The sequence below is a fragment of the Mustelus asterias genome, chromosome 9, assembly GCF_964213995.1.
Source record: "Mustelus asterias chromosome 9, sMusAst1.hap1.1, whole genome shotgun sequence".
Lineage (NCBI taxonomy): Eukaryota > Metazoa > Chordata > Chondrichthyes > Carcharhiniformes > Triakidae > Mustelus > Mustelus asterias.
In genome coordinates this window covers 23,494,744-23,511,557 of record NC_135809.1, presented here as the reverse complement: position 1 = coordinate 23,511,557, position 16,814 = coordinate 23,494,744, and the positions used below count along the sequence as shown (strand labels likewise).

At 41.6% G+C, this 16,814-nt stretch overlaps 1 protein-coding gene across 2 annotated transcripts in view; it reads left to right on the top strand.

Annotated features, from left to right (window-relative positions):
- Positions 1 to 16,814, top strand: part of grip1 (glutamate receptor interacting protein 1) — a 144,173-nt gene that overhangs the window by 126,204 nt on the left and 1,155 nt on the right. The window contains exons 20-23 of one of the 2 annotated variants that reach the window (XM_078219824.1): positions 11,563 to 11,716; positions 15,593 to 15,704; positions 15,828 to 15,896; positions 16,239 to 16,475. In XM_078219824.1, coding sequence (XP_078075950.1) covers positions 11,563 to 11,716; positions 15,593 to 15,704; positions 15,828 to 15,896; positions 16,239 to 16,475 — 572 coding nt within the window. The remainder of the gene's footprint in view (positions 1 to 11,562; positions 11,717 to 15,592; positions 15,705 to 15,827; positions 15,897 to 16,238; positions 16,476 to 16,814) is intronic. The other variant, XM_078219825.1, reaches the window with a different exon arrangement.

Here is a 16,814-nt window from a genome sequence, read left to right as displayed (position 1 = left end):
TTAGTGAACCAGATGGGTTTTTCTGACAATCGACAACGGTTTCATAAATTCTTAATTCCAGGTATTTTTTATTATGGATTCTGTGGCGGCACTGAATTTAGATACTGCCTTTCTCATCCCCAAACCCGGCACATACAATAATCAATCCTTTCTAGGGCATTCCACGATCCATGTCAAAAAGGGTTAATGATTATTTTCACACCGCCCCACACACAACTGTTAGAATACCCATGTTATTTGGGCTTCACTCCAAGCCAAACAGTTTTATATTGAAATCCCCAGACAAATCAGATCTGTGATAGCATTTGTGTTGTCAGATGGTGGTGTTCTCTCAGATGCTTCCTGGAACATGATATCCTGGCAATACTTCATCTGTCTTGCTATTCACTCCAGAACTGCGAATATTCACAAAAATAGTAATTTGTACTCAATTTTATCGGAGGCGATTTGCAATTCATACCAGTGACTTGGATGAGTAAACCTAGTGTAATATATGCAAGTCTGTTGATGCTTAATTGTTGATGCTCAAAAATACAGAGGGACCCAAGTGTCCTTGTGCACAAATCACAAAGTTAAGATGTAGGGACATCAAGTCAGTAGGAAAGCAAGTGGTATGTTAACGTTTGTTACAAACAATTGAAATATAGGGGTAAAGAATTCTTACTACAATTATTGTCTTGCTGAGACCACACCTGCAGTACGGTGTCCAGTTTTGGTCTTATTACCTGAGGAAAGCTATACGTGCCGAGGATGGAGTGTGAGAAAGGTTCACTAGAATTATTCCTGGGATGAGGGGATTGTTCTGTAAGGATCTATTAAGTAGATTATACCTCGAATCCCCAGAATTTAAAAGAATGAGGGTTGTAACATATGAAATTCTTCAAGGGCTTGATGGTGTAAATGGTGAGAGGATGTTTCCCCCGGCTGGGAAGTCTAGGAATGGAGGTCACCGTCTCAGAATAAGGGGTTGACCAATTTAGACTGAGATGAGGAGAAATTTCATCACTCAATGGATTGTGAATCTTGTGGAATTCCCTGCTCTCGAGAGTTGTAGATGTTTAATTATTGAGTATATTCAAATCACATATCAGTGACATTTTGAAAATTGAGTGATATGAGAATAACCAAAGGTAACTTTGAGGTAGAATATCAGTCATAGAGTCATGGTGGCACAGTGGTTAGCACTGCTGCCTCACAGCGCAAGGGACCCGGGTTCAATTTCAGCCTTGGGTCACGGTCTGTGTGGAGTTTGCGCATTCTCCCCATGTTCAGTTTCCTCAAAGATGAGTGGGTTAGATGGATTGGCCATGCTAAATTGCCCCTTAGTGTCAGGGGGACTAGCTAGGATAAATGCGTTGGGTTACAGGGATAGGGCTTCGGCCCATCGAGTCTGCACCAACACATTAGAAACACCTGAACTCCCACCTAATCCCATTTATCAGCGCTTGGCCCATAGCCCTGAATGTTATGACATGCCAAGTACTTAAAGGATGTGAAGCAACCCGCCTCCACCACCCTCCCAGGCAGCGCATTCCAGACCGTCACCACCCTCTGTGTAAAACTGTTTTTCCTCACATCCCCCACTCAACCTCTTGCCCCACACCGTGAACCTATGTGCCCTTGTGAATGATCCTTCAACTAAGGGGAACAGCTGCTCCCTATCCACTCTGTCCATGCCCCTCATAATCTTGTATACCTCAATCAGGTCGCCCCTCAGTTTTCTCTGCTGCAAAGAAAACAACCCAAACCTACCCAACCTCTCTTCATAACTTAAATGTTCCATCCCAGGCAGCAGCCTGGTGAATCTCCTCTACACCCCCTCCAGTGCAATCACATCCTTCCTATAATGTGGTGACCAGAACTGCGCACAGTACTCTAGCTGTGGCCTCACCAAAGTGCTATACAACTCCAACATGGCTTCCCTGCTTTTGTGATCTTACTAAATGATGGAGCAACCATTTCTTGACTCCAAGTGCCTTTGGCTTGGTGATAGCATTTGTTTCTGAGTCAGCAGATTGAGGGTTCAGACCCTGCTTCAGACATTCCTGGCAAGCTCTGCCTCTTAATAGTAGGTTGACATTCCTCTAGAATACTTGTGTCTGTTGACCCATCCCATTTGCTTTGGGGACCCCTGCCTTAAAGGCCCAGCAATCCCATCAGACGTTTTAAAGATGGTACGGCTATAGAATGTGTTAATGTCGCTCTCTGTCAGACGATTAATTAGCTTGTGAATCATTCTACTTGTGCATGCTATTCTCTAAGGGGAAAATGTAAAGTTATAAAAACAATGTGACAAGCATCCACTCAGTGTAAGATATTTTGACACCAGATGCTCAAATTAGCACTTTAAATCAAAGTATGTTTTGCTTATCAAAAGGGATTCAAATGTACATCTATTTTGTGCTTGACCCTTGCCAGCAACGTACACTGATTAGTCTGTGATGTGCCTGGTAATTGGCAATAGGCTATTCAGCATCCAGCCCCTTCTGTATATTTGTGGTACTTACACTGGTGATTGAAAAGAGATGGAATTACCTGAGATGTTTAATATATATCACCACAGAAATGGATGCAGAGATTTGCTCGTCACTCAACAAATGCTAATTTGGTTCCAAACCCATGATATTAAACTGGGAATTTAGCTTCCCAGTGTAATCAAAGTTACCAAGAGAGGCATCGTGTAAAAGACATGAACAGAATTACCACTACTCCCAAAGCAGTGTGGCATTAATTGTCTTAGATAATTTTACAGTGCAGAAAATTCCTTCTTCATCTCAACTTCTCAATGAGTTGGTAAAAACAAAATATACCATTTACTTTTGAAGCCTAATAAAATATACCGTTAGCAACAGTTTACAGCCAGGTTCAGCTAGAGCTTATTGGGGGTATTTACTGCTGTGTGTTACCAAGTCAGTCAAGGAAAGCCCCTGCACTAGTATGCATTAGCAAATCTCAACAAGGGTAGCTCAAGAAGCTGCTAAATGTGCCTGCACAGTAACTTCATTACTTGTGACACTAATAAATAAACTTGAAACTGTGTTTCAAGAATAGAGAAAGGAAGAATCAGTCTGGACTCCTGTTCCTGGTTGTTTACAGTGTTCTCTTATGAAATGTATCCATGGGAGTATCAGAATCAGCTGTCTTTCATCTGGAGTTCCCAACATTCCTAGAATCGGGGAACCCCCCCCATCCCTACCCTCAGAAAGCCCTGCCTCCAGGAGCTTGGGAAATCAGCCGTTTAAACGTCCCGCTGCCTCCGTGACACCACTCGCTGTTATTAGAGAAGTTTCCGTTGGGGAATGGAGATACCAAGAGAGATGGCAACAGGGAAACTTGGAATGTACCAGCATTTTATGTAGTGCTAGGACTTCTGTATCCTTTTCTGCGGGAGAAGAGTGTTGAATTTACAGAGGTAACCATCGATGTATACTGGTTAAAAAGACTTCCTTTTAGGCGTGCTTTTGTAACAGAGATGTAAGGAAACTAAGCATGAACTAAAGATTGAGACTGGATAACATGCGTGTCAAAAACACTGTCTTGTATATCCTTAATTTTCAAAAAAAAAATTTCACTTTTATTCACCAAGCTGAATGAAGCTCAGCCCAGTCTGTGTCAATCATTTGCTGTTGAACCCCTGTGGACTTCCAAAAGACCCCCATCCCACCTTAGCAAGCTGTCTCCGGGCTGGTGGTCTTGATAGCGTAGCTTCTATGAATGATGAAGAATGTTCTGTTTGTATAAACCTTCCAAATTTAATTAATGTTAATTCTTTACTTTTCATGCATTCATTCTGATTACTGATTTCATTCTGAGAAATTTAAGATTAAGCTTATACTTCAAGCATTTCTTCCACACCATCCTGCCAATCTTAAGCAAGACAAGTCAACTAGAAGATAAATCAACAGGATAGATTAAAGCTGCAACGATGCACGCACACAGACCTTGTCAGTAACACAAAGGACATTTATTAACAAGAATAATCTGTACAGAGGCTGACAGCTCCCAGACCCGGCTGCCCAAGTCCCTACATGTCTTCTTCATGTCTCCTGCCCAAGTGAGGGCTCCATCCCTCAGGGTGATTACCCACTCTCATCCCATTTGGTACCTCAAGCCAGGCGATCTTCGTCTGCTTTATTGCCCTTAAAGGGACAATCATCCCATCCCTCCCCCCTTTAACTCCTTTATACAAACTTCAATAACCAAGTTACTCCATCCTAAATGCTAACAAAACAAATTGGACAATTATAAATCAAGTCTTTGAACGGATTCTCTGTTTCTCCTGGAGAGGTATAATTCTGTCGTCTGAGATGCTTCCACAGGATCGACATTAACAGGAACTGCAATAATGGGGACCTCTTCTGGCACAGGCAGTTAATTACTGCTTGCTTCCATGTAGACGTATAACAGGTCAATCTGGTACTCCGTATTTGTTCAAAAACATTTCTCGGTGACAAGACTGAGTGCTGGAGCTTCTCTTTACTCCTTAAATGATCCACATGTTTATGAATGATCCGTCCCTCCATGTCTACTGAGCATGACAGGAATCCGGCCTAGCGACAATGATTCCAGGGATGTAACTTGATCCACTACTAAAGTTTCATATCATGGCACTATGTCATATTATGTACTTAATATGGATTTTTTTATTGTTGTAATGGTGATGACTCATTGATGACATCTTGAGGGTTTGTGTGTTTAAACATAAACACTTTTATTGGTAGGCTTTAACTATGTACAGTCCCAAATATGGTCTTGCATGGAGCTGTTTCTTGCAGACTTGCGGCTTTTCCATTCGCGTGACCATTTCAGCTGTTGTTTTGGCACATAGAGCGGGATTTTACGACCTCCCTTGGGTGAGGCTCGTAATATCCCGCCCAAGTCCACCGGAGAATTCCATTCTGCGATAAAATTCCAGCCATAATGTCAGTTTCTTTCTCAGTTTGAATTGCTGATTCTGCTGTCAATTTCAATGTTTTTACCAGTTCAGTTGATTTCACATTATCAAACTTTCTTTCTTCAAGCAGTGGGTTGGGAGACCCAGGCAGAGGCCATTTAGTGGGTTCCCCGCTGGGTGCCATGGCTCAGCGAGTTTCCGGCAGCCAGATTTCCGGTGCGGTTAGCTCCATGCTGATTTCAGGTGCAGGGCCATATAAATTATTCAAAGGAGTATTTCTATACAATTACCATATAATTAGCCACTCCCCCACCCCAATCCTGCCAGGAGTGTTTCACTCCAGTGGTGTTTACAATAGCTCCCCACTAGCAGAAAGCTGGCGGCCTGACCCCACTGGGGTCTTAAAGTCTCTTCACGCTTCTGGAGAACAGAGTATAGTTCTATAGGGCATTTTTCTTAAATCACTTACAAACACTGTTCTCAGTACTCTTTTCTCTTTTTTTCTTCAAAAAAGCTCTGTTTTTAACTTTAGTCTCATTATTCCTTAAACACAAAATCACAGCTCTTGTTTCTAAGGGTCATTTTCTCTTCCTTTTTTTCTATATATTTCTAAACACTTGAGTGTATTGGCCAATCAAGGCTCATTCGCATCTGCCCCTCAGGTTCTGGCAGAATCACAACATCTCACTGGGTCTATTCACCCAAAGACAGGCATTTGGGTATATTTTTCCTTCAGTCTCCAATCAAAACAGGATACTCACAGATGTCGGGCCACAGGCAATGTTCTCATAATCCATCCTATCCTCGTTGCCAGTGTAATGATGCACACACACAGAATTTGTCAGGTAGACAAAAGGTATTTGTTAACAAGAAAAACTGTACAGAAGCTAGTAGGTCCTCCTTCTCCACCCCCCCCCACCCCGGCCCCAACAGCTGTCCCTGTCCCTGCATGTCTTCAACATCCCTGGGGTGATTGCCCACTCTTGCCCCAATTGGTCCCTCAAGCCAGGTGACCCTCGTCTGCTTATGTATAAAAACATAATAACAAATGCCCTAAAGAGAGGTAGATTTTGCTACTTAAGATTGAAAGTGGATACTGGAAGTTGCACAAAAGATGTGTTTGAAGAATCTCCTCAAAACTCTGGTGAGGAAGTAGCCATGGTCCTAAACCTCTATACGAGACAGGGGTCTCCAGAAGAAAGCAAGATTTTTTTTAAAATCTCCAAAACTAATTAAACATCGACAAGTTTCCACACCTTACGAGGGAGCTTTGAATTACGTCTGTCAGATACGATGTGACTTCCTGTTAGCCCACTGCTTACTCTTTTTGAAATTAAGTATATTCAGAGCCTACAAGGGTATCAATAGACCAGGACCTGGTAAAATTCTAGCTCAATAACTCAAAGCAATAAGAAATACTAATCTGGCGATGATCAATTTATGGAGAAATAGTAGTGGCTGGCTGAATAATGGATTTGATTTGATTTGATTTGATTTATTATTGTCACATGTATTAGTATTCAGTGAAAAGTATTGTTTCTTATATTCCATACAGACAAAGTTTATAGAGTAGGAAAGGAGAGGGTGCAGAATGTGGTGTTACAGTCATAGCTAGGGTGCAGAGAAAGATCAACTTAGTGCAAGGTAGGTCCAATCAAAAGTCTGACAGCAGCAGGGAAGAAGCTGCTCTTGAGTCTGTTGGTACGTGACCTCAGACTTTTGTACCTTTTTCCTCACGGAAGAAGGTCGAAGAGAATATACCCAGGGTGCGTGGGATCCTTAATTATGCTGGCTGCTTTTCTGAGGCGGTGGGAAGTGTAGACAAAGTCGATGGATGGGAGGTTTGTTTGCGTGATGGACTGGGCTTCATTCATGACCCTTTGTAGTTTCTTGCGGTCTTGGGCAGAGCAGGAGCCATACCAAGCTGTGATACAACCAGAAAGAATGCTTTCTGTGGTGCACCTGTAAAAGTTGGTGAGAGGCGTAGCTGGCGTGCCAAATTTCCTTAGTCTTCTGAGAAAGTAGAGGCATTGGTGGGTTTTCTTAACTATAGTGTCAGCATTGGGGGACCAGGACAGGTTGGATAAGTAGATGGAGACAAGTTCTCCTCAGAATTATGGTGGTTACTTTCCGAATTGAGTTCAAACCGATTTAAGTAGCTCGATAATATAAATATTCGCTGGTTATCAAAAGAGAAAAACTGACACATGAAATGGAAGCACTAGTTTTTTATTTGTGGTGGTTGTGTTCCAAATTGTCACTTGATTACATGACTGATCATAATGCCAGAGCAGCAGAACTCCCGTAAATGTATCAGGGACAGATGGGACATCAGTTAAACTGATCCCATGGGAAATAGAAAGTTCCCTAATAAACTATTCTGGTTAGACATCTCTAATGTGCAAAGAAAAAGCATGAAGGTCACCTCAGAGACGCAACACAGACTATTAGACAAAAATACATAAATACAAGTTGTTTAAACAGAAAACAGCTGGAGCAGATTTTTTGCCCAAACTTTGGGTTAAGATGCAGGAAAGCAGTTACAAACAAATTTGGAGCAGGAGTAGGCCATTTGGCCCCCTTGAGCCTGCTCCACCAGTCAATAAGACCATGGCTGATCCGATTGTGGCCTCAACCCACATTCCACCTAACCTTTGACTCCCTTGTTAGTCAAACATCTGTCTACCTCTGCCTTAAAGATATTCAACGACCCTGCCTCCACCACTCTGCAGGGAAAGCGAGTTAAGACCATAAGATATAGGAGCAGAATTAGGCCATTTGGCCCGTTGAGTCTGCTCCACCATTCAATCATGACTGATAAGTTTCTCAACTCCATTCTCCTGATTTTTCCTGTAACCCTTGATCCCTTTACCAAACAAGAACCTATCTATTTCTCTCTTAAATACACTTTCAAAGACTCGTGACATTCTGAGAGAAATAAATTCTTTTCAACTCTGACTTAAATGGAAGCCCCCTAGTTCTAGTCACCTTTAAGCATTTGTGGTTCAAAGTTATTGTTTTGAAAGATGGTCCATTACAGTGGAAAGTATGGCAAAATTATTATCCTGCATTACTGTTCGAAGGCAAACTGTATTGATTTGAATTCCAACCCTATCTATTGATGTGTTTGTTTACTGTTGCCAGAAATATAAACCAGTTTAATGTTTAATTCTGGCCTAATCTCATTGAACATAAAAGGGCTGCCTACTTAAAGACTGAAGAAATATGATCCCATGTATGAAACATGAAGGAAACATTAGAAAAATAAAATGTATTTTATACTCATATAAATATACCGGTATCTATACAATTTTACATAAATTAAGGATACAATTTTACAGGGAGTACAAGAATAAAGACACCAGATGTTCGTAAGCACAAATCTTGGAAAGTGCCAGGTTCTGTTGATGAAACCTTTTTAAAAAAAACATATGGCATCTGTGACTTTATGAATAAAAGCAGAGTACAAAAGCAGGGAAATTATGGTAAACATTTATAAATCACTGGTTCTTTTGGACATTGCATTTTAGGAAGAAAGTCAAGGCCTGAGAGTGGGTATGAATGAGATTTCCCCAAATGGGCGGCACAGTGGTTAGCACTGCTGCCTCACAGCACTAGGGACCCAGGGTTCAATTCCCAGCTTGGGTCACTGTCTGTGTGGAGTTTGCACGTTCTCCCCGTGTCTGTGTGGGTTTCCTCTGGATGCTCTGGTTTTCTCCCACAGGTGCCGGAGCATGGTAACTACGGGATTTTCACAGTAACTTCATTGCAGTGTTAATGTAAGCCTACTTGTGACACTAATAAATAAAAAGAATTCTGGTACTGGGCATGAGGGGCTTCAGTTACGTGATGAACCAGAGAAAAGAACCATAGTAACGTTACAGCATAGAAAGTGGCCATTCAGCCCATCATGTCTGTGCCAATCAAAAGGCAGAAAAATATCTAGAAACTATCTCTCATTTTAATCCCTTTTCCCAGCACCTGGTCTATAGCCTTGCGAGTTACAGCATATCAGGTGCAGACCCAATACCTTTTAAATGAGTTGAGTGTTTCAGCCTCACTCACCAATCTGAGCAGTGAATTCGAGTCGCCCACCACCCTCTGGGTGAAAGTTTTCTATTATGTCCCCTCTAATCCTTTTACCAACCTCCTCTAATCTATATCCCCTGGTAATTGACCACTCAGCTATCTGGGCCCCAAATGAAGTTGGAACTGTTCTCCTCAGAGCAAACTCATCTGATGAAGGAGCAGCGCTTCGAAAGCTCGTGATTTGATTTTATTTGATTTGATTCATCATTGTCACATGTATTAGTATACAGCGAAAAGTATTGTTTCATGTGCGTTATACAGACAAAGCATACTGTACTTAGAGCAGGAAACGAGAGGGTGCAGAATGTAGTGTTTGTCATAGCTCGGGTGTAGAGAAAGATCAACTTAATGCAAGGTAGGCCCATTCAAAAGTTTGATGGCAGCAGGGAAGAAGCTGTTCTTGAGTCGGTTGGTATGTGACCTCAGACTTTTGTATCTTCTTCTCGACGGAAGAAAGTGGAAAAACGAATGTCCGGGGTGCGTGGGGTCTTTAATTATGCTGGCTGCTTTTCCGAGGCAGCGGGAAGTGTAGACAGAGTCAATGGATGGGAGGCTGGTTTGCGTGATGGGTTGGGCTTTGTTCATGACCTTTTGTAGTTTCTCATAATACCAACCAAACCTGTTGGACTTTAACCTGGTGTTGTGAGACTTCTTGCTGTGCCCACTCCAGTCCAATGCCGGCATCTCCATATCATGGCTACTTCAGAGCAAGGAGGAGAGATTTGATAGAGATGTTCAAAATTATATTCGGGCTAAACATTTCTCACAGCAGGAGACTCGGTCACAAGGGGATACAGATGTAAGAAAATTGGCAAAAATAAAGCCAGAAGAAAGGTGATTTTTTTTTAAAGCAGTGGATTCTGATCAGGAACATATTGCTTGGAATAGCAGATTCAATAAATTAAAAGGGAATTGGATTTATACCTAGAAAATTTTTAAAAAGCAGGGTTTGGGGGCAAGAGTGGGAATGGAACTAATAGCATAGGCTATTAGATACAGTGGGCTGAATGGCCTCCTCCTGCACTGTAGATTCTATGAAAAAAATCTGTATGATACTTTGTACTGAATGTAATAGCTTTCTATTTATTAGAGATAACAGACTTTAATTCCTGCTCCAGAATTATAGAAAGCTTGGCTGGATGAAAGAATGAACTTTACTCTGTTTAAATAATTTATTAGTATTAATAATATTCAATTGAGTATCTTCACATTGCACCCCCCCCCCCCCTGCTTCCACACGCACACATTATGATAGTTGGCAAGCTCATCTAACTATCAAACATTCAGTGCATGATATATTCATCAAAACATATGACCTCACTTAAGAGTAAACCTCTCAGATTTCCTGGAAGCTGTCATGATTAATATAGACTAGAGTAACTTATCTAAAATTATATCTGCTTGAAACATGTAATGTGTTTTGATTGATTAAGCATCCCACCCAGGAACTTAAAGCATTTCCTCCAGTGCATTCTTGTTGCACAGTTCAAAATTTCTTGCCTTCTGGACAAGTCTTGAGTGCAAAATGTGTTCACTGCATAATGAACTGCTCATAATGTTGATTGCATCAATTCAATCCTAGAAATTGCCCTTAAATTAACAAATTAGGATGTTAGATTGCAGACTTCTGCACAGCACATACAAATGATCTATTACGACTCCATATGATTTGCACAACTTGACCAAGAGATGACATAAGGTATTACATCTCACTATAAAATATTTTTATAAAAATAACTTGACTAAATTGCATATGTTGTACCATGGGTGGCATGGTGACATGGTGATTAGCACCGCTGCCTCACAGCGCCAGGGACCCGGGATCAATACCGGCCTTGGGTCAGTCTGTGAGGAGTTTGCACATTCACCCCGTGTCTGCGTGGGTGTCCTCCGGGTGCTCCAGTTTCCTCCCACAGTCCAAAGATGTGCAGGTTAGATTGATTGGCCATGCTAAATTGCCCCTTAGCGTCTCAAGATATATTTAGATTAGGGGGATTAGCGGGGTAAATACGTGGGATAAGTCTGGGTAAGAGTCGGTGCAGACCCGATGGTCCAAATGGCCTCCTTCTGCTGTAGGGATTCTATGATTTATGATCAAGATTGTATTTCACAGCAAGACATTAAGTGACTTGCTATTATTTGTGGTTTTAATTTTATAAAGGGATGGGTTCATACTGCAAATTCTGATTTTAATGTAGCAACTGTCAAATTGGATCACATTTCTACAATTGGCAGAGTGTGACTGTGATTAAATGAAGTTTTTAGGCAGGGTTCAAGTGCAGACCACAGTATTTTTCTGGAGTGGAAGTAGTTTACTATCCTGGAGAATATTAACAATCAGCTCAAATAAGGAACTTGTGTACTTCTTTTGGTTAATTACACTTTTTTGTTCAGAAAACACGAAGAAGAATGGCCCCTCAGAATTATTTAGATTCTCCTTCTTCCCTTCTCAAGTTCCTTCATTTTGTGCATCACCGAAATTCTGCCCAGTGTTTCAACTAGTTTTGAACCTTTTATCAAACATTCCTATCTTGTTTCGGAAATCCTAGGCTTGAATCTCCTATTATTTCCTTTCTTAGGTCCTTCTGGATATCAGGCCTCTGGCTACAGCCTTCATGCACACGAGTGGAGAAATGCCAAATTAAGTTTTTCACCTGCCAGCAGACATGATAATAACCCGTATCATGAAGTAACGCTGAGTGACGATGAATGGGATAGACCCACCACCAGTGGGTGAGTTGTACAGTTCATTTTTCAGATGAAACAGCTGCTGAAATAAGTTATTATTCCCTCCACTATGACTTGGCGTATATTTCCTCGAAATATTTGATCTGAGAGATGATCAACTTCAATGATGAATCGGTACAGCTGTTAACACAACCAGAAAATGCTGGAAAATCTCAGCAGGTCTGACAGCATCTGTGGAGAGAGAACAGAACCAACGTTTCAAGTCTGGATGATTCTTCATCGGAGCTAAAGACAAAGAAAATAGGACGAGATTTATACTGTAAGAGTGAGGGTTGCGTAAGTGACCAGTGTGTCATAGACAAATGGAATATAAATGGTGGTGATAAAGGCTAAAAATGTGAAAGGTCTGCCTACTTAAAGATTGAAGAAATGTGATCCCATGTATGAAACATGTGGGAACAATGAAAAAAACAAAATGTATTTTATACTCATATAAATATACCGGTACCTATACAATTTAACATAAATTAAGGGTACAATTTTACAGGGAGTACAAGAATAAAGACATCCAAAGTTCGTAAGCACAAATCTCGGAAAGTGCCAGGTTCTGTTGATGAAACCATTTTAAAAAAACATATGGCATCTGTGACTTTATAAATAAAAGCAGAGAACAAAAGCAGAGAAATTATGCTAAACATTTATAAATCACTGGTTCTTTTAGACATTGCATTTTAGGAAGAAAGTCAAGGCCTGAGAGTGGATATGAATAAGATTTCCCCAAATGGGTGGCACAGTGGTTAGTACTGCTGCCTCACAGCGCCAGGGACCTGGGTTCGATTCCCGGCTTGAGTCACTGTCTGTGCCAGTCTGCACGTTCTCCTTGTGTCTGTGTGGGTTTTCTCCGGCTGCTCCGGTTTCTTCCTACAGTCCGAAAGACATGCTGGTTAGGTGCATTGGCTATGCTAAATTCTCCCTCAGTGTACCCGAATAGGTGCCGGAGTGTGGTGGCTAGGGGTTTTTCACAGTAACTTCATTGCAGTGTTAACGTAAGCCTACCTGTGACACTAATAAATAAAAAGAATTCTGGTACTGGGGATGAGGGCCTTCAGTGATGTGAAGAACCAGAGAAAAGAATCATAGTAAAGTTACAGCATAGACAGTGGCCATTCAGCCCATCGTGCCTGTGTCAGCCAAAACGAAGGGTGCTAAAAGCATCCAGCTGTTAAGTTTCCTCACATTCCAATATATCAGAGAATGCTGTTGCGAATCAATAGATGAGCTTGGTATTTAAAAATGATTCTGATCTTTCCAAGATGCAGATGGCAGGGATATGAAGTGTAACTCTCACCCTGGGTCAGCATTTCCATCCTCATAGAGGTAGAAACCTGGTAGTTCTGGGTTCTACTTCAAAATGTGGCTACTTTACTCCAACTGCAATATTCCACTCACTTTCCCCATGGGCCAGAAGTGCAACCCTCTGCTTTTGACTCCAAGCCACATGTTTCATCAGTAAATAATACTTTAAAAGTAATAATAGTGAAGAATCTGAATAATTACACACCGTATTAGCTTCCTAATTTTACTGCTGAAAAAAGAACATGATGTTGAAGCTTTTTGTCTTGCACTCATCGGGATAGACACAAGAATACCAAATTTCAAAGGGAGCAACAATACACTGTTGATCATACTGCTAGGTGTTGATTAGTTCGCAAGTTAGCTCTGATTTTATTTTCATGGATGTGGGTGTCTATGGCAGGCCCATTCCTAATTGCCTTTGAGAAGATGGTAGTGAGCTGCTGCCTTGCAGTTCTGAAGGAACACCCACAGTAAAGAGAGTTCCAGGAATTTGACCCAGTCACGGTGAAGGCAGTACAGTTCCAAATCAGGATGGTGTTTCACCTGTAGGAGAACTTGCAGATGGTGGTGTTCCCATGAATCTGCTGCCTTTGACCTTCTAGGCAGTAGAGGTCATGGCTTTGGAAGAAACCTTGGTGAGTTTCTGCAGTGTATCTTGCAGATGGTACACACTGCTGCCGCTATGTACCAGTGGTGGAGGGGGTGGATGGGGTGCATTTTCCTGGATGGTGCCGAGTTTCTTGAATATTATTCGAACTGTACTCATCCAGGCAAGTTGAGAGTATTTAATCACATGCCTGACTTGTCACATTGCCTTGGAATACACCAAAGAGCTACTGACCCTATGCTTTAGTTTATTTTAATAAAGGTTCAATGTCTGGACATATTCCTTCTTCCCACAAAGGGCAGGTCCCTGCATATAAATACATGTAGCTGGCTAGAAGCTACATTTGCAAGCCTGATTGATAATCTTAAATTGGTTGTTAATGTGATTCTTAACAGACTCAGAATTGTTCAGCGAGTGCTGTCCGATTTCAGTGTCACATCCAACAGTATCACATCCATTAGACATTGAGCATTGCAAGCATGGGTTGGTGAGTATGGTCAGTCCTCTGCCATTATGGAGATCAGTCCTCTGCAAAAGGAATCTGTCCACGCATTGCGCCACCTTTTTAGATAAATGAAAGCAAGGAGGACAGAAACCCCCTGGTGCATTCGCCTTGGTAATGCCTCAACCAATTAGTGGCAACTTGCTAAACCACAGCAGAAACTTTTATTTCCTTTTAAAATTGAAATTTTTAGTGTATGTCCTGATGCAATTTGGAAAGCTTCTCAACAAGAGGCGGCACAGTGGCAAGCATTGCTGCCTCACAGCGCCAGGAACCCGGGTTCGATTCCCGGCTTGGGTCACTGTCTGTGTGGAGTTTGCACATTCTCCCCTTGTCTGCGTGGGTTTCCTCCGGGTGCTCCGATTTCCTCCCACAGTCCAAAGATGTGCGGGTTTGGTGGATTGGTCATGCTAAATTGCCCCTTAGTGTCAGGGGGACTAGCTAGGTTAGATGTATGGGATTATGGGGATAGGGCCTGGGTGGGATTATGGTTGATGCAGACTCGATGGGCCGAATGGCCTCCTTCTGTACTGTAGGATTCTATGAATGTTCAAGTTTTGATTTATTGTCACGTGTATTATCATACAGCGAAAAATATGGTTTCTTGTGCGCTATACAGACAAAACATACCATTCATAGAGAAGGAAACGAGAGAGTGCAGAATGTAGTGTTACAGTCATAGCTAGAGTGTAGAGAAAGGTCAACTTAATGCAAGGCAAGTACATTCAAATGTCTGACAGCAGCAGGGAAGAAGCTGTTCTTGATTCGGTTTGTATGTAACCTCAGACTTTTGTATCTTTTTCCTGAAGGAAGAAGGTGGAAGAGGGAATGTCCGGGGTGCATGGGGTCCTTGATTATGCTGGCTGCTTTGCTGAGACAGCGGGAAGTGTAGACAGAATCAATGGATGAGAGGCTGGTTTGCGTGATGGATTGGGCTACATTCATGACTTTTTGCAGATCCTTGCGGTCTTGTGCAGAGCAGGAGCCATACCAAGCTGTGATACAACCAGAAAGAATGCTTTCTATGGTGCATCAGTAAAAGTTGGTGAGAGTTGTAGCTGACATGCCAAATTTCCTTAGTCTTCTGAGAAAGTAGAGGCGTTGGTGAACTTTCTTAACTATAGCATCGGCATGGGGGGACAGGACAGGTAGTTCCAAATTACCAAGTGACTAATTCCCAATTTTAGTAGATGCAAGGAAGCCCACGCAGACACGGGAGAAGGTACAGACTCCGCACAGTGACCCAAACCGGGAATCGAACCTGGGTCCCTGACACTGAGGCAGCAGTGCTCACCACTGTGCCACTCACCTTAAACCTGTGCCCTCTCATCATAGCAGATGGTACAGCAAAACTGAATGTTCTTAACATTTAAAAGTAAGGTTTTTGGACTGATAGACCATACCCTACATTTTTAAATAATATACATTTATTTTATTTCCTTTGAATATATTTCAGTTACGTAGGTGGTCATGATGGATTAGAAGCTGATCAGGAAGAAAGTTTTTGGTCCCAGGCTCTAGAAGATTTGGAAACCTGCGGTCAATCAGGAATTCTGAGAGAATTGGAGGTATGAAGTCTTGTCTCTTGCCTTCACATGCTGTCACCATTTCAGAATAGTAAATACTAAATGAGTAAATATTTTGCATCCAGCTTTTGTTCTTTAGCCTACATATGGTCTTAATAATTACAGGAACCTAGCTCCTCCTTAAGGAAGGCTGGCAACCAAAACCAACTGAATTTGAGAAACTTGGCTATATTGGTACTTTTTCTTTGAATGTTCAGTGTTGGTGTGAGGCTGTAATTTTTAAGATTGTACAGTTTCTAATATATGCAAGCCATACAGCTCAGTATTTAACCGTCGATACATGTTGCTTTTTAATCTGTACTAACATAAACTTATGCATATACTGGTAAAATAATGTTTAATACTAACATTATTCTGCCTAACTATGATTCTGAATTGACTTAATTTTTTTTTAAAGTGTGAACCTGACACTATACATTACAATTTTCCTAACTCTTACCCCACCGTCACTAACAAGAGTAGTCTTTTCACTTAATTTTTCCAGGACCCTTAACCTGACAGTGTTTCATTCAACAGGCAACAATCATGTCTGGGAGCGCAATGAGTCTGAACCATGAAAACAGCCTGGGACATAAGCCACTGGGAAGACAGTCAAGCTTCCAAGAGAGAAATCCCGTCAGAGCACATTACACCCAAACCTCCCGCAGCAACACTTTACCATCGGACGGTGGGAGATCAAAGTTGTTTGCTATTAGAAAAATCAAGCAAGAAATGAAAGAAATCATGTCACCAACACCAGTGGAGTTACACAAGGTCTCAGACTTCATAAAGCATATTTATTCTAGTCATGCTTCTGCGTTTTTCGATTCAGATCTGTTCCATTTAATTCCGATTTGTTCCATCATAGAAACTGAAATGTTGAAAATGGAATTATAAATTTGACTAATTCCGTAAAGTGATTGGACGAGCAAAACCCATTTTCCCGACTTGTAAAATCTAAACATGAAAGTTCATCTGCGTTGTAATTTAATTTCAGACAGAAAAGCCTGATCATTCAAGTGATTTGTCTGAAGGCTGCACAATGCTCCGTTGGATATCTTATAATCATAGAATCCCTACAGTGAAGAAGGTCATTCAGCCCATCGACTCTCT